General features: G+C 39.1%; 2 protein-coding genes across 2 annotated transcripts; both read right to left on the reverse strand.

Annotated features, from left to right (window-relative positions):
• Positions 1-557: 557 nt before the first annotated feature.
• On the reverse strand, positions 558-7,344 carry si:dkey-177p2.18 (phospholipase B1, membrane-associated). Its single transcript, XM_058614152.1, has 16 exons — positions 7,215-7,344; positions 6,908-6,972; positions 6,492-6,582; positions 6,307-6,365; positions 5,912-5,979; positions 5,716-5,759; positions 5,492-5,612; positions 5,214-5,265; positions 5,026-5,106; positions 4,478-4,543; positions 4,291-4,382; positions 3,320-3,401; positions 3,058-3,159; positions 2,851-2,946; positions 2,669-2,740; positions 558-1,585 (listed from the first exon to the last, which is right to left on the reverse strand). The coding sequence occupies exons 1-16, from the start codon at positions 7,270-7,272 to the stop codon at positions 1,418-1,420; spliced, it is 1,317 nt and encodes a 438-aa protein (XP_058470135.1). The 5' UTR covers positions 7,273-7,344; the 3' UTR covers positions 558-1,417.
• Positions 7,345-8,369: 1,025 nt separating this feature from the next.
• sel1l (SEL1L adaptor subunit of ERAD E3 ubiquitin ligase) lies at positions 8,370-18,050 on the reverse strand. The gene is made up of 21 exons (XM_058614157.1): positions 17,492-18,050; positions 17,309-17,346; positions 16,346-16,544; positions 15,531-15,698; positions 15,280-15,385; positions 14,831-14,993; positions 14,395-14,448; positions 14,192-14,251; positions 14,021-14,102; positions 13,746-13,900; positions 13,088-13,144; positions 12,931-12,999; positions 12,364-12,441; positions 12,146-12,208; positions 11,829-11,916; positions 11,147-11,295; positions 10,754-10,919; positions 9,968-10,042; positions 9,627-9,799; positions 9,325-9,453; positions 8,370-9,170 (listed from the first exon to the last, which is right to left on the reverse strand). The coding sequence occupies exons 1-21, from the start codon at positions 17,577-17,579 to the stop codon at positions 8,877-8,879; spliced, it is 2,454 nt and encodes an 817-aa protein (XP_058470140.1). The 5' UTR covers positions 17,580-18,050; the 3' UTR covers positions 8,370-8,876.
• Positions 18,051-18,460: the final 410 nt, after the last annotated feature.

Raw genomic sequence — 18,460 nt, forward strand, 5'->3', positions numbered from 1 at the left:
AGACTGGATGTATAGAAGAGTGATATGCAGTAGATGATCATATAACACGGGTCATATTTTGTGTCGTGTGTGCAGACACAGTAGATTCATAGAAATTCATCAGAATATACGTATAGTGTGGATATTAAGTGTGGAACTAAAGCATCATACAAGCATAAATCAGTTTAAACAAAGGTTATCTTATTTCAAGAATTTCTTGTCTATTTACTGTTGGTTTTTTCTTGCTGAGTTTATCTTCCTCTTATTCTTACGATGGTTACTGCTGTTTAATATGAATAATTAATGTAAATTTGTTTTTAACTTTGGGTGAGAGGGTGGAAGGAGGAGTATTTAATGATAAGAAAGCAGGTTGTGTATTATTAAAATGATTTTTGCAAAGGGAAGAGATTACTTATTTGAAAATATGTTAAATATTTGTATCAATTAGTTTCATTATTATTATTTTTTTTTTCTGTACGTGGTTTGTTATTCAAAAATATTAGACAAATATGTATTCATTTATTGATGTGATGTCTTACTTCCCCTCCTCCTCCATTTGCTCGGTGCATAATAACGCAGCTCCTGCAGGAGTGAGAAGTGAAAGTGGGACAGCAGCATCCTGAAGATCTGAGGAACAGACGTGCGACTAAATTGTCTGTGGCTGAAAAAGTCACCGGTTACTTGGAAACTCTGCGGAGATAAGATGGATGATATACTCTTTAAATTCCTTCTTTTTTTCTTTTTTCTTTTCTAAATGGTGTCACTGAGCTGATCAGGGTTTTTCAACCTCTGCGTGTGAAGAAATCTCATTCAGCCTCTTGGATGAATGAATTCCAGCATGCTGATTGTGGCAAATTGTAAATTTTGTCATCGGAAACCCGAGATTTTTACTGCCAGTGCAACAAAAATGATTTGTATTGTGACATTGCCAAGATGCATTACGTCCAGAGTAACTGAATCTAGATTCAGGATTGTGTCCAAGTACTTTTTCCAAGAAAACACTTTCAGAGATTAAACAGACATTCACTAAACTGTTGGACAGAATCTAATAAGATCAATGTTTTAGTGTTATTACATTATTCATAATTATATTTGCTAATTACAACATTTGAGATTGATATCAAGTCATATAGTGTAGTTAAACGTGAACCAGGCAAGACTTTTCTTAAAAATAACTACAGGAAAAAAATCTCCAAAATCATCATGGTGCAGTTGTGATGAATTAAAATGTAAAAGAAAAAAACTCATCTGGTCACAAACGACGAGTAAAAACTCTTCACCACTTCCGACTCCAACTGCATCTGAATAAAATTAAATATTTAGGCTGCAGGATTCACTCTGTCGCATTATCCGGTATCATTGCTCTTTGCTGCCGTTTGAGGCCACAGATATGCAATAAAGCAAAAGAGCAGCACACAGAAGGATCTAATGAAGGCGATCACGGAGATAAATAGCTCAGCAGAGTCAGAGCTACACAAGTCCAAGGGGATCTCAAACCCACAAGCAGTGAGAGCAGCACGATGGCTGCGTCTGACGGTGCAGCAGACTGAAGTGGACGCTGGCCTGACTTAGCCACAGTTGGTCTGGTGAAGATATATGGATGTTCCTGCAGATGGGACACAGAGTTGTGAATCTCAGAGAATATTTATGACTGCACTTGTGGTTCTGCAAAGTGTCACTCTTTAATAAGACATCACTTTTTTTCTAAAGCAGATGTTTTCTTTTGGTCTTGTTCTAATTATTACAGCTTGGCAAAGCAGCTGCAAGCACACACACACGGTGCTGAAAACAGATTTTCTTGGTGCCGTCCAGATTTTCATCAACTATATCACACATGTTCTACATACAGACAAATGAAGAAGAAGATACAAGAAAATGTAACTATTTAAGCATGAGCTATTTCCAGTGTTGGAAATAATACAAAAGTAAAAAAATTCATGTATCTGTATTTTACTTTATTTATATTTGCAGCAACTTTTACTCCACTACATTTCCTCTAACTATCTTTGTTACTCGTTAAAAAATAAAATCAGAAGAATAAGAGTTGGTAATGGTCTGTTTATTAATACAGAGCTTTTCTAGTCTTGATGATCTTTCAAACCCATTGACACACTGCAACATAGCGTTAAGTGTCTTGCTCAAGGACACATATAGCCAGGAATTGAACCCACAACCTTTCAGTGGAACGACAACATGCCGCACCACTGAACCACCATGGCTCAATCCTAACTCCTCACTTGTTTAAGTAGATTTTATATCAGAAAATGACTTTTGATATTTCAATGTCATATACTTTAAGAATATTATAAAAAAGTGACTTCAACTTCTACCAAAGTCATGTTCTGGTAACTACTATACTTATACAAGACTGGCTATTTCATTCATTGACTAAAAGTCTGAATTTTATTGAATGCACCAACAGTGAAACATCCCAGAATAGTCCCTGAGAGCAATTGGATTAGAAATGAGAGAAATACAACAATAGAAATGACCCCCAGGAAAGAAATATGGCAACAAACCAACAACATTTAGTAAAAGGCATTAAGCATGCTCTAATTTAATTTTCCCCTAAACATAAAACTACACCCACAAGAATAACTATCAATTAGTTCTTGTTTGGTTTAACGGTCTGTTTGAAAATGCACCAAACCCTTTCAGACTAAAGACACAGGTAGCATCCGTATCTTACCACGGGTGGACAGATGAGACCGATGGGGTCAGAGAAACTGCTCACAATCATCTTTCCTCCCTCAGGCTGAAACTGTGAAGAAGGAAACATATTCACGTGAGACAAAAAGTTATCTTTGTAGTATCTTACATTTTTAAGCCTTTAACAAAAGGCACAGAGCCAGTGAAAGTCATTGCTGTCACCATGTTGTTCCATAGCCCTTTGGCCAGCTCTTCATGTCCCTTTATGGTGAAGTGGAAGCAGTCGTGAGTGAAGAAGGTCATATCAATCTTCCCGCTCTGCTCACGGACACAAAACATACACACGAGTGTGAATCCATGCTTTCTGATATGTTGATATAATAATACTTTGGCCTTTGGAGAGAAAGAGAGAGTGAGAAAAGATATTACCGGGAGGCGGGGAGGGTCAGCGTGTTTGAGGAAGGGCTGGAGAACAACAGCAAAGTCATCCTTGAAGAAACGATCTCTGTAAAGCAGCTCCTCAAGTCTTTTCTTAGAATGGACACATGAACACAATCATTTTTCAATGTATTATTGGCAAACAAGCAAATATGACAACAACAATACTTCACTGATGGGTTTATGTTTATAAAAGTAAACAAATACTCATAATACACATTCAATAAAACTAGAGGTATAAGTTAAAGTGTACCTGGAACTCAAGATTGACCTCTACCAGCTCCTGTAGCTCAGGAGACTTGGCGACTGGGTCTATCAGACACGAACAGAAAGACCTGAATCAGGACGAAAACAAATAAGATGTAGAAATCTGAACCAAACAACAATTTAACCAAAGACTTAAGACATAATTTAAGTCATTATTAGCTACACCCACTGCAGGGTTTGGCTTTAAAGCTACACTACATTAAAATGATATTATTTTGTTTTCACTTTGAAACTGCTAACAGTTTATAAAACTACATCCATTCACTTTTAAATCTTTTATTTCTGTATGCATGTGTATGTGAAGCAGTAGATTAGCTCCCAGTTGGGATGTCACAAGACCTTGTTCTTGAAAGTTCATGCCATCAAAATGTAGTGCGGAACTTTTAAATATCAACAAATGTCATTCAATGCATTGTCAAATCAGATCACACAATTCTGATTAAGTCATCAGCTGTACACAACTCTCTGTGCGTGTTTCTCAGGATAGCAGCGTTTAGAGCTTGTGTCACCCCGGCGACATTACCAATGCAAACAGGAAGTTAATTGTGATACTCAAACAGGTTTGAGTATGACTTTAAAAAATGACAACAATGTTTCAGAAGTGAATGCTAATGTTTAAAAAACACGTTGTTTGATGGGATAAATGCTTAGTGCCCCTTCCTGCCCCTGTGCTGCTGTTGTACACACACACACAGACGCTCCCTCAGTCAGGTCTGATAGTAGTGCTTGACAGAGCCCACTTCCATATGAAAAACACAGCAAACAAATGATGTTACATTATATCTGTTCACAAAGACCAACCAGGAGCAGAATAATAATATCAACTGCAACAAAGAATTCTAAAAACCTACACACAACAACTTTAAAGTGGGACGTAAGAGATAAATGATAAATGTGAGCCTTCTAGTGTCAAACTCTTAATTTTCAAATGCGCTAACAATCAGCCAAGCATCTCACCGTTGGAGCAGGCAGCCTGGAGTAGGCTTCTGTACCTCCCTCAAAGCTTGCATGGGCAGAATCTGAACCACGTTAACGATCATGCGAGGAACCTGCAGCACGACACAGAAGGGAGCGCAACGTGTTCTATACATCAGTGAATTCAAAAAAATCAATCAATCCAAACACGGTATGCCTTACATCTTACCTCATTCATAAGCATTTCCAAGGAGACGGTCATATAGTGAACAAAGTTATCCACTGAATAAAGGGCCTGAAAAGAGGCTGCAGAGGTTAATTACATTCTGTCCGACTAATTTGCTACTGCTTTTTCCTCAGAACATACACAACCCGGACAAAATTAACAAAAAGTCACATAATCTAATATTTCACTTAGTGTCCTGCTGTACAAGCCTGTGGGGTCAGTGATCTGGGTTTAGCATCATAATAACCTTAAAAACAATGTGCAGCTGACTGCTTAAATATACTGAATAACTAGGTTTTTGTGGCATATTCTAAGACGACCTATGCTTGGAATCATTGGGAAGCACAAGACATCTTCTCAAATGGATTGTCCACCACAGAGTCCAGACCTTAACCTCACTGAGGTTGTGCTCGAGTGAAGCAGTAGGTAAAAAAAAAAAAAAATCAATGCAACTGTAGATTGAAATAAATGTTGTGACATTGCATAAGCTAATTAAAGCGATGCTGCAGCATTATTTGTGGATGACCAGTGTAAAAGAGGAGCCGACAGACCTTGTCTTTGCAGTAATCACAGATGTCATTCATGCCGATGAGGATGGTCAGAAGCTTCCAGTCCTCTTCGAAATTCACATCCTCAAGGAAGAGACAACAGGAGTCGGGTGTATGAATTGGATATTTCAGAATGAAGGTGTTAAAAAGCAGCTCAGTCTATCAACACACTCCACCTCACCACACCATACCTCATAATCTCTCAGCGTGTCGATCAAATGTCTCGTCTGTCCGGGCAGATTGCTACAAGCAAACAGAAGAATAAAACGTCCTGGTGAGATTCACTGATAAATAAAAGAGGAAATGCATACACTATTGCTCTTAGTAGAAGCACCGTGAAACAGTTATGATATAACGGGTCATAAAATTAGCCACGGAGACATAAAAGTGTAATGGTCCCTCTGGATCAACAGAGATTATTTCAACAGGTAAAAAACAAACAGTGTTCATCCCAGTGATGACAATTTACAAGGTGTTATGTCCAGTCACTGCCAGGTTGAAGCCAGTGGCGCTGATATGAGCCTGCATCCCATGTATCGTCCTGCCGGAGGCCGCACCGACCAGATTGGGATTAAAAAGCTTGATGATGTCTGACACGCAAACAGTAAAGAGAAGAAGTAAAGAAAACCATGTCATGTTTCCTGTTCAGTAAACAGTATGTGGAGGTGAGACATAATTAGTTAATCCTCTTACTTGCCAAAGTAATAACATCCTGAACGGACCCATAACCACCGATACTTTGGGATCCAGAAGGGGAAAAGAAAAGATTATTAACAGTGAAAATATGACAATAAAAATGTCATATATATTTGAAAAAAGATTCCTGTAAAGTAAATATATATAGAAAATTTGTCACTATTGTCAGAAATGTCAACACAATATCCGCTACCTCCACGAAACATGTCGGAACTCGATGGGAATCCCCAGGACAGTGGTGGCGTTGGCGCCGATGCCTGTCTGCAAAAGAAATAAATTCATTCTAAGAAAAGTAAAGATGACGTCATTATGATGCACAGGATCTGATATATAAAGAAACCAGTGTCACTCTTTCATAAGAATAAACCGGGAATGAGTAAGTCTTAGTCATCGCAAGTTTAACTTTGTTTTTCTTTCCTCCATCCTCCACTTTCCTAACATTTCAAGATCCTACCACAAAAAAAAAATCTGCATATGTGTTTGACCCTTCCTGCATGAATCAACTGTAAACAGTAGATACGTGTCGTACACTGTGTTACTCATCATGGAGCCAAGAAAACGAAATACAAATAACAAAATAACACCTACCGTCAGAGAATCTCCCAAAGCAGCAATGACTTTGATATCAGCCGCCTTCACAAATTCAACTGAAGTAAAAGTATGGAGAAACAAAATGGAACATGGAGGCCGAGAGAGAGAAACAAGATGAGAAACAGAGAAGCTTCAGCTGAGTTAAGTGATTTGTGGATGTGATGATGGATGGGGGACAGAACCTGATGAGGGGACAGAGGGAGAAGGACTCATGTCTGGACACTGAAAAACAGGATGCTTGAAGTTCACGGGGCGAGTTTTCTCTGGAAATTCCTGGAAAAATAAATCGAGAGACAGATTAGACAGACCAATTATATCCTTAATTGTTGTGTACTGGAACTCAGCAAATCAAACAAATCTGTTCTGACTGGTTCTACTTGTGCTTGTTGTGCACATACTCTGGTCACCTGTCACCACATGGAATTGTGTTTCTTATCGTTAACGTAGATAACCAATTGTTACATAAAATGTGCTGTTTTTTTGTCCATTTTGTGCGTCCATCAAGGCCCAAGACATGTTTAAATAACAAACAAAATCAGATGACAAACTAAATGTATGATAGATTCATGCTGAAGAATAAAACAGGTGTAAACATTACCTTGCTGAGGGCCTCCTTGCTGTAGTGTCTAATCCCCTCCTCGTACTCCAACCACCAGTCGCTGCCTGACAGGATTATCAACAAGTTTCCACTTCAAAATAAACCAATCAACATATCAATGAAGAAGAATCATTCTTAGTCCAAAAAAAAGGAAAAATCATAACCCCAGGCAAGCAGTAGGCTATTTAACTTCAAACTTCATCTAAACGTTTAATATAAACTAAAGTAGGTCACTACATTGCTGAAACAATAAATGCAGAATGCTGCCTCACACGTGCTCTGCCCTCCTGCTTGTTCCAGCACTTACCTTTGACAGTGCAGGACACGAGCACACATGTTGCCACGGTGATCCACAGCCACTCCATAGTAGTGTCAATGGGTCACCCCTGCAGACTGCACAATGCCATGCTCCGTTTTTTTACAACGCTGTCACTTTGTCGAGCCCTCCCTCCAAAGCCGAGTGACAAACAGTGGGTCCTCTGACAGCCATCTTTCAACGTTCAATCAGCGTCAGCAGCAGCAAAATACCTCATCCAATCACACATAACTCATCCCTTCATCTTTCCAACGCATCATTGAAAAATTAAAAGTGACAAAACTAAATATCCATATATCATTTATTTCCTTATAAACTTGTATTTACTATAATAAAAATGCAGTCATCGCAACTCTGTTCACCAGTGTTTCATTTTAGCGACATCATGAATGTGAGAGCGGGTACAAACGCCTGAATGCAGAGACGCCAGTGTCATTGGAATCAGGAATCATTTGTCATCATACTGGAAAAAAAACAACAAAAAAAAAAACAACAAACATTTGACTGTTCTTTCTTTGTCTTCATATACGTCATGCGGCACATCAGTTCCTAATAATTCCAACAACGTGTACATACTGTATAACTGAAAACAATGGACCTAATAGAATAAACTGGGAAAGTGGGACATTTTTTATAAAACACTGTAACAAGGGCTTTATTCATTTCCCATCTAAAAGGTACCAATTAAGACTCATTTGAGCAAAAAGGAAATGCAGAGCACAGAGCTACAACATGAACTATGAGAGGGGGTGGATATTCTCACAACAGCTGAGATTGGGTGAAAAAAAAAAAATTGTCTGAGAAGTGGAAACACTCCAAGCCCTCGTATTTTGTGAGGCTGCTCTACTTTCTGCCTCAGCAAACATGAGGCTAATAAATGACAAGAACATAGGAAACCGTTGAGTTTTCTTTTCTAAAACCAACAAATCAAAGCAAATTTATGGAGAAAGCGATCACAGGAATATACAGTAGTTGTCACTGCCCTTTGCTTTCTTTTACAAGGCTGTGGACATTTGTTTTTCTACCTTTTGCTCTTAAAAATTAATTTCCACAAAGACTATGCACTCTGCTTCTCTCTGGAGTGAAACAACAACAACATTCTATGTGAATTTTCAAACTGGATCCACATTAGAGGATTTAGCTAGCAAATAAAATTATCTCCATTCACTTTTTTTTATTTTAATTTCTGCACAAAATAATTGAAGCAGTTCAACTGTGTTTTTTTTCCTCTCTTAAAAAGGGAAAGTGAGGAAAAACCTAATGCACACATCAGACTCAGCTATGTTGATGAAAATGCCCTTGATCCATCAACTGCAAGACTATTTCCACGCTGAGGACCTTGGTGCTTCTGACAGCATCCTGTCGGGGGTCACAGACAAACAAGTCCGCGATTATCCATCTTCTCAACACTGTTCCGCAGCACTGACCATGAACACCTCTGCTCTAAAGCATAGGACTGGATTTTAAATAAAGAAAACGAGTTGTGAGGCTGCGCACTTCTGCAGCCATCTTTGTCTTTTTTCCAGTGAGTGAAGTGGAACAGACAGAGAGAGAGGTGCCCAAACTCTCGGGGTATCCAGCAGCTGCTTCGTGCAGTGGTGCCAACACAGCTTGAGTCTGTCTGTTCCTGTCCTTGCTCCGTCTAGCCTCCTCTCACTGTTGCTGCTCCTCCTCCTCATCCACCTCCCCCTGAGCCAGGTCCTGGGCTTGTGTTTCTCCCTGATCCTGGGTCTCGTCCTGGGCCTGTGGCTGTGGCTGTTCCTGAGCAGGTCTGGCAGGCGGCACTGGGACGGGTGCAGGTGGACGAGGCGGCACTATGATTTGGTGCTGGCGCTGTCGGTAGGCGATGACGGTGCCCAAGAGTAGGGCGATGACAGTCATAAGGTAGAGGTCCCACTCTGGGCCAAGCAGCTGGTCCAGGTCCACCTGAGAAGTCAACTCATCCAACTGAGAGGAGCCAAAAGGACAAAGACCATAATGAAAAAAACATGATTAATTTCACTTCGGCCTAATGAAGAAGTATTTAATGTGCTTAAGTGGGTTACAGCTCCAAGTCTCCATTTCAAAGCCAATTTGTCAGCTTAAGAATTTAAGTACTCACATTAAGATCCTGCAGGTACTGAAGTGTGTAAATCAGGCCGAGCTTACACAGAGCCAGAAACACTGGGACCTGAGCATCAGGGCTGGCTTCAGCAGCCATGTCGTAGAAACGCTTAGCTAAATGGATGTCCTGCACAAAGCAAATCTGAATTACAAATCAGCCTGTGTATCTTCTCTGAATACAAGATCAGCCACTGCATTAACTACTACATATTGATCACCAAGTGTAAACAAAGCACTAATAAAAGATGAATAAAGATTAAGTTTAATGTTTAAGAGTCTGAGCTGAGACTCAGTGCCCACCTGCTTGATGCCCAGGCCTTTCTCATGCATGTAACCCAGGTTGAACATGGCCTGAGCACTGTGCTGCTGCTCTGATGCCAGTCTGTAGTGGATGACTGCCGTCTCATAGTCCACATCTGTCCCATAGCCATAGAAGTGATAGTCCCCTAGTTTGATCCTAGCAACAGTGTAACCTGGGAAAGAGAATAAACTGCATAAGCTTTCTTTCTACCCAGAGTAAAATAATTCAGCAAGCTTTCAGTCAAATCCTAGATGAAGTCTCAATAGAAGAGAAAGGTTAAATGCTACTAATAAATCTCACAGAGATGCAAAATTGATGAGGGACAGATGAGTGGACTCACCTTGAGCTGCAGCTCTTGTCCAGTGGAGCAAAGCACGAGGGTAAGTCTCATTGTCACTGAAGATCCTTATCCCTTCTGTTTGAATTAATTCAAAAATAATTCAATGGTTAGAATATTACATTTAAGAAAATGAGTGCTTTGACACAAAGGCATTCTTTACTACATTTGTTTGAGAAAACGCATTGTGATTCAATAAGATGACCAAACAAACAGAAAATGGTCTACAACAGCATCAGAGAGCAGTGAAGGCAACAAGGTGAAATTAAAAAGACTTTTAAGACCTTTTAAAAACCTCAAAAAGAATTAAGACCATTACTGGGGAAAAAGAAGTGTCACATATGAACAACTATAGGCAGTTTTTGCAACAAAGTTCCCATTGTGTCTCATACACATTGCTGCATTGTTTCAGTGAGCTGCGGTATTTGTCCTCTTCCAGCCACCTTTCGTTAAATTTACATTTGCCCATAGTTCACCCTCCATTCCTCATCTTCAGATCCTTTCCTCACCGTGGCTCTCGAGCACAAACTGTCTTCTTCTACATTTAAATGGCGGTCATAGTCACAGCGATAAACAGTGCACGCACACTAATGAATACCTAACCACGTCCACAAGTCGGGACATTAAATACAGGTAAAATAAAACATTAAACCAATATGTTCATTCTGCCCAGAGAAATTTACTGCCTCACCTTGTACTTGATATACCTTTATATATCAATAATTAAATCTATGACATTTTAAGGATCCGCAGGGACCCTGATGATGTAAATGTTGTGGTTTTTCTTACTCTGGTCGAGAATGAAGGCCACGTTGCTCTGGGCCACCTCGTAGCCCTGTTCAGCCAGCAGGAGATACTGCACCAGTCCTGCATCAGTCTCACCCTCCTTATAGCTGCCATAGGCCATCATCAGACGCTCTGACCAGCGACCGCGCTCGCACACGTTCTTGAAAAGCTGCAGCACAGACAAAAAGGCACAAAAAATGTGAAACAACAAACAAATTGAGTAATTTTATGCCTCTCTCACACGATACTGTAAATAATGAGTGTTAAACTAAAAGAACGGCTACATAAATCAGCAGCATACGGGCAAAAATTGATGAGTAACTGCTGTATCACAGCAGAGAGATGCTCTCAATCTGTTCTCATGTCAGCATATAAAAAAAGAAAGGAGCGGCTCACCTCAACAGCAGTGTGGCACGAGCGCATCACACCAGTGCCAGTGGCGTGCATCTGGGCCAGATTGTAGAAGGCCAGGATGTGACCTGCCTGTGAGGCCAAGTTGAAGAACTTCAGTGCCTGTTTGTAATCACGCTTCACACCAATTCCATCTGGGGAGCGAGAGGAAGAGAGGAAAACAGTGAGCAGGTTTCATTCACCCAAGAACTTTTCAAGCACTTTCACTGCCCACTTTCAAGCTTTTCCAGCACCTAACAGCTGTGGTATATTAAATACTTACACAAATATATACAGTGATACTCAAAAGTATCATCAGCCAAATAGCTAATGTCATGAAAGAAGTTACAACATTTAAAGTATTTTCAAGCACTTGAACTACTTTTCAAACATCGAAAACAACATTCATATGAAAACATTTAAGGATTTCAAGCACTTCTACAAACTCTGGGAAAAGATGTATTCAAGTCAACAGGAATTAAAATGATTTGAAGGAAATAAAGATAACGAGACACTGACAGATTGGAAGAGACATGATATTATGATTTACCAGACAGATGGCAAAAAAAAAAAAAAAATATGACAGGAGGCAACGGACAATGTGTGCAAAAATCACATACTCCAAACCCAGGTGCACATACACAGACACGCACGCCATGTGTATGTGCACTAATTCCTCAACACTCACTGTAATACATGGTGCCCAGCTGGAGTTGTCCGTCCACCCAGCCCTGCTCTGCTGCCTTCTGGAAGTATTTCAGTGCCAGCTCATAGTTCTGAAGACACAAACACACAACTTTCAAAAGGCTGCTCTCACTTCAGCCTTCACACAAAGTGAAAGCCTCATAAATTAAACTACTGAGAAACTCAGTAATTAACTACTGTTCTTAGTGCCAAAAAGCCTCAAGCAGTCGGGTTCAAAAAGTCTGAAATAATTCATTGTACGTTTATCTTGTGTTAATGTACAGGCAAATTATGGGATCATGACCAGAAGAGGTTTCTTACCACTGGGACACCTCTTCCATATAGATAGGCCATTCCCAGGCCACTCTGTCCTACTGGATTACCCTGAACGGAAAAATAGATGAATAAATATATGAAATAGACAGTTGAATGATGTGTGTCTGATAACCTTCTGAGAAGGTAACAAACACGTGTTCTTCTGCAGAGGTATAAGGAGTCTTTTAAAAGGAGAAGTGACTTTCTTCATTATTTATTCTTACCAGGTCTGAAGCCTTCTTGAAGTACTGCAGTGCTGTCTCGTTGTTTTGAGGGAGAAACTCACTGCCTTCCGAATACATCTGAGCCACACAAGGAACAAAGCAATGAAAACTTGATTCGAGTTTCTCCGTCATTTCTTATGCAATTCCATACATGAAACAAAAATGTGCATACCCCTAAAACCGCATACTAAGAAAATAGGAGTGCAGAATGATAAATAACATAACAGACGACAAACAAAAAACAGTATAAATGGATGAAATAGCCCATGCCAGCCAATTATTTAATTTAATTTAACTGATGTAATGCCTTATCTACAAATCCGCTAAGCCACCTACAACAGCACTGCCAGATTGTTGGCTTTCTTAATTTTGGACTGGATTGAGAGTGGCTCTCCAACTATTGGACTGTTTCTCCTACATTATGGGCAACATTTTCATAATATTTGCAAACACAGAAGTGACAGAGGAGTAATCTTATCAGATAAGACCAATGAACAACAAAAATAAAGTTGCATTTAACAAGAACTATGAAGTAAGAGACAGATTCATTAATCTCATCTCACCCACCTTGCCAAGGAAAGCCATAGCGTGTGTATTCCCTGCGTTTGCAGCCTGAGCGAAGTAGTCATACGCCCTCTGTTGGAGAGTAAGCATAATGAATATATTAGCTGGTGAAAAAATAACCCCAAACATAATATAAAGTGGTCTTCAAAAGAGAAGCTACCTGGTGATTTTGTTCAACTCCACGTCCTCCATGCAGATGAAGCTGACCCAATCCCACCTGAAGTGAAACAAAAACATATACAATAATCTATGCAACCAAAAACAATTACTACACTATAAAACTTGTTATATATGAATTCTGGTGTCGATATGTCTACATAAAAGAAGATATTTTATTTCTCACATAGTGCAATAGTGAAAAAAAGTTCTGCTCCAACACACCCGGATCGTTATCAGGCTCCTGCAGAGCTTGATGACGAGCTGACCATTTGAATCAGGTGTGTTGGAGCAGGGCAACATCTCAAACATACAGGGCAGTGTTCCCTGAGGACCAGGTTTGGGAAACACTGCAATAAGTAATGAGTGACCATGTACCTACACTTGTTTTTCAACTAAGACATGCCAGTTATTAGATTATAGAAAGCAACTGCACAACTGAAAAAGCAGAAATTATGATATACACAGGTTATGGCAACACAGATGTGCTTCATGAAACCAAGAAATTCAAATGAGTTTTTGTTCATTTTCTATTACTCTATTTGCCTAGGAAAGCAGCTGTCATTGTTAAACTTTCAATACTGAATCTAAATTGCATTTAAGAGAAGATGAGAAAATGTAGTTGCTTGCGGTGATTAAAAAAAAAGTGAGATTTGTTTTACCTGAGCTTGTACATCTCCTTTCTCAGCAAGGAACTGGTAGTACTGGATTAAGTCCTCCTCCAACATCCCGCTGGTGGACCCTGGATTCTCCACCTCATCCAGGAGTCTGACCCTCTGCACAGCCGAGCCCCCAGTCAGAGACACGTCACTGGCCACTGGAAGAGGAGAAGGGAAACAGTGAGAGAAAAACTTATTATGAATTTATGTCTTCAGGCATCTGAATATCACACCTGATTATTACAATAACGAGTTTATTAAGTGCAAGAAAATCTTACCCTGATTTGCCACAAGCCTATAGTGTGTTAGAGCTGACTCACAGCTCTGGGGGACACCCACACCTCCCCAGTATCTGTAGCCCTAATAAGACAAGCGAGAAAAGCTTTCTTAAAATGTAATAGATTCAATATGCAACTGTAATTTATTCTTTGACTGATCTATGAACTTACCAGAATCATATGAGCTACCAAGTTCCCACCGAGAGCACTGAAGGTATAGTAAACCAAGGCCTGAAATACAAGACTTATGTGACCAATTGTTTGAAATGAGTCAGAAATTGCATTTACTTTGGAGGTAAATAACAACTTGCATATAAATCTGCATATATAAGTCATACAGACAAAAACAAAACAAATACAGACATATACAACACCTTAGCTTGACTTGAGTTAACTCCAAGTCCTGCAGCATACAGAAAGCCAAGAGCCTTTGAAAAACAAAGCACAGCGTTATACATTATGATTATCTTGAACACATGAAGAATTTAAGATGTCAGGTCACAACTTTTTACCATTTTGCAATGCAGTGGAAATCACAGTGATTATCCATGGTCTGTCTTTTGGGTTCTTCCTCATACAGATTATTATTATTATTTGGCATTGGTATATGAATAATGAGATTCCTTTGCTATTCAATGATGTAAAGATAGAATTCAATAATCTAGTAGTAGAGAAAATGTTTATGTGGCATGTAAGTGTGTCTGACAAGTGGACACATTTGTATAGATGTGATTAAGTCCCAACATGTAAGCTTTAGTAAAACATAAATATAAACATAAAAATAAAAACATTGTCAAAAGGTAAACGTACCATCTGAGCTTTGGGTGAGCCGTCAATGGCGAGCTTCTCAAATATTTCTTTGGCCCTGGTGATGTTCTGGTTCATGTAATCTCCAAACAGCATGGCGTAGGCCACCTTCTCCATGGCTTTCTGATGACCCTTCTCTGCTACTTTGAGCAGCTTTTCATACAACCTGGTTAGAGTGAGTGTTTGCATTAGCAGAGGTGAGATGGAGGAATGGTGGCGCCACTGTGTGACATTTTAAAATAATGTGTACACAAAAACTATTGTGACATCCAATGCAAATATGGATGTGGTAACTACATTCACCCAGTAACAAATCAAATTAAATTAAATGAAAAAACTGAACTGAGAAGCTAATGCTTGCAGATAAAGATTAAAACAAAATTAAACCTTTTGTTGTGCACACTGGGTGTGCTTCTTACAACAGTACAGTAAAGCAGAAAGAAGTAACTCACTCTTTTTTCTGTGTCCTCCTGGTGGTGATATTGAGCATGCGCAGGACAGTCTGATACTGCTCTTCAGCCTCCTCTGCCTCCAGTCTCTGCTGTGCCTGCTCATCCGCTATTGGAAAGAGAGGAGAAGCCAATAAGAACATACAGATCAAATAAACAGCAAGAGAGGTTATTATCATTCTTGAAAATAAAACAAAATATGCTATGAAATCAGCTTTCATAATTAGTTTCAGAGCTTTTAACTGAAGACTTACTTTCACAAAACCCCCACTTTTTATCCCGGTCATAATCATAGGTTGTGGCGCACCACAGCCGCCCATCACCCCGTCCATCGGTGGTACAATCCCTGTACTCCTTCCGCTGAAATAAGTATGGGAAGACACAGGGCTCTCCATGGGCTGTACCTCCATTCACCACTGGAACTGTACAAAATTATAGTAAAAAATTAGTGTAAAACACACAGAGTATATAAAATTAAAACCTTTATCCAAGGTTTATAAATCCTCCCAAATGAAGTTTGATATAACTTGCAAGAAGCCAGTAAGAAAACTGGTTAACAATCCCCAAGTATAATGATGTAACTGACTGCAAGATGAGCCACAGGTGCACAGCACAGTTAATTTCTCAGGGGGTTTAACCATTCATTCTATCTGGTGCTGCCTTGAAACCACATGTGTGCTATTGCTTAGAGTCAGCAATTCTGATGAGAGATTAACAAATAATAAAAATAAAAAAAAAGACTCAATGTCACAAAAACAAGGCAATAACCATTCTTAAAAAACAGATGTGATTTAAGATATTCATTTCCTTCAAAAATCACACTGCTCTTCTGGGTTTTAATTAGACAGGTGCCATCTCTGTCTCTCACAGTCACATCTGCAAGTTACAGCAACAAAGAGCCTTTGTTCTACTGTTACAACGGAAAGGCACAAAAACCCACCTTATAACATGAAGTACATAAAAGAAAACATGTTTTTGAGTTGTGTGGGTAGATGCACACGGTTAACAGTCCTCAATTGCCATTAATTATTTACAGCTCATTGTTCCGAGTTTAAATGTTAGACTTTACCCTCTTTAGGTTTCTCCTCAGGTGGAGGAGGCTGGTCAGGGAGGTCCTCTTTCTCCTCTCCCTCCAGTCCTTCTACAGGTGAAGATTTCTCCTCTTCTGTGTGTGAGGTTTCATGACCAGAGGCCACAGAGGCACTTGCCACAATTACTGACGACACCAGATGTACGTCCTCCTCCTCATTTTCGGGGTCGTGATAAGACTACAAAAAGTGGGGGAACCAAATGCACATTAAAAAAAAGAAATAAAATACGCACATGAATTTGTCATAACTGATATCCCCTATTCTTGTCCAGTCACATTACAAAATGTCAGCAATGTACTAAGTGTTAACATGATGTATAAGTTTTTCAGATAATATTATTTTTTTAGTTTTTGCTCTTTATGACATTTGATTCAATATTTTAACTTTTATTTACATTATATCTCAAAGAGTGTAGAGCTGAAACGATAAATCGATGAATCAATTATTAATCGATTACTAAATTAATCGACAACTATTTTGATAATCGAATAATCGGTTTGAAGCTTTGTTCATGATTAAAACAAGATTTCCGAGCAAGAAATCATTAAAAGTCAATCATTTTGGTTTGTGGACAAAACAAGACATTTGATAACATCATCATTTCCAGGTCTGTCAAACACTGTTCAATATTTTTTAAGGTTTTCTGATATTCTGAACACCAAACGATTAATGGAGAAAATAATCGACAGATTAATCAATTATAAAAATAATCGTTATTTGCAGCTCTAAAAGAGTGCTTCATAATGCAATAGATATATTGGCACACACCGTTTAATATTGTTATTAAAGAAAATTGGATTGCAAATGTATCGTTATTGAGCTTTTGTCCAGCCCCAAGTATATTATGAACAAACCTGCTCTTCAATGTATATGCGAGTGGTTTACATATAAAAAGTTAGGGAAACACTGCTTTAACCAATATCAAATGCCGTTTAACATACCTTCAGCTCTGGACCGTCATTTCCGTCTTGCTCCTCATCTGAAAAGTTTCAACAATGCAGCACTTAAATCAATAATTTGATGATATGTGAACCTGTTCTGAGCACACAAACAGTTGGCAGCCTACAATATCAAATACAAACACTTCAAATGGCAAATGAGTACAGCAAAACCGCGGTACTTACCAGATGTTATTACTGTGACGAAGACGATCAGCAGAATGGTGAACAAATAAAATGTTCTCGTTGTCTTTAAACACCTTTTTAAATCCATAGCTTATAATGACAGGCTAACAATATGCTAGCTGTAGCTGTTGATGTTGCTATATCTAACACCAAACATTCAGGTAGAGCTGAGATCCACTGTGGTTAGAAGCATAAATAAATATGACGAACACACTGACCAGATGAAACAAAACCCAATTCCCTCTGGTTTCACTAACTTCGTTAGTTATAGCTGCTGTAGCTGTCAGACAAGCTAACAAATTCCAATGCAAAGCTAAGCTAGTCAACTGGCTAAAAAGACGTTGAGCTACAACGCCAGGGCCACACAAAGACCCAACAAACCGCACCCTCTTTGTGACCTAACTACTTGGACGAGCCGAGTACCTTTAAGTTCTACAAAATATTCAAGGTTAAAGACGAAGACCTGGAAAAACTAAAGCGTTTAGTTTGTATTGCCCAGACACTATTTAACTAGCCATGTTAAGCCCTACTACTGATACACTTCCTATTCTCGACATTTGACCAATCAGAACGCGTATAATTTAACAGTAGCCAATGAGCGTGGACCAAAGACGTGTCAGCCTATCATGTGTGTACACAAATGTATTTCTCGTTGATGGGCTCGTCCACGACATCACAACACGTTGGGGAGATGCAGTTGGTTGCAATAGGAAAAAAAGAAAAAAGCCACTTGACGAGTCTGTAATTTATTAAAATTAAACATGAAACCTTCTCCTGTTATTTATATTATCATTTAGAATTTATCTATCTATCTATTGATCAAAATGATATCCAGGGATTTTTGCAATTCGTACTCTGCACACCAAAATACACCATAAAGTTAATTTACAAACAACGTGCAAACTAGAATAGCCTAATAAGGTTGTTGTTATACTATTCTGGCAGATTAAATATTGACATTGTAGGGGG

This window comes from Solea solea, chromosome 17, assembly GCF_958295425.1.
Source record: "Solea solea chromosome 17, fSolSol10.1, whole genome shotgun sequence".
In the NCBI taxonomy this organism is placed as follows: domain Eukaryota; kingdom Metazoa; phylum Chordata; class Actinopteri; order Pleuronectiformes; family Soleidae; genus Solea; species Solea solea.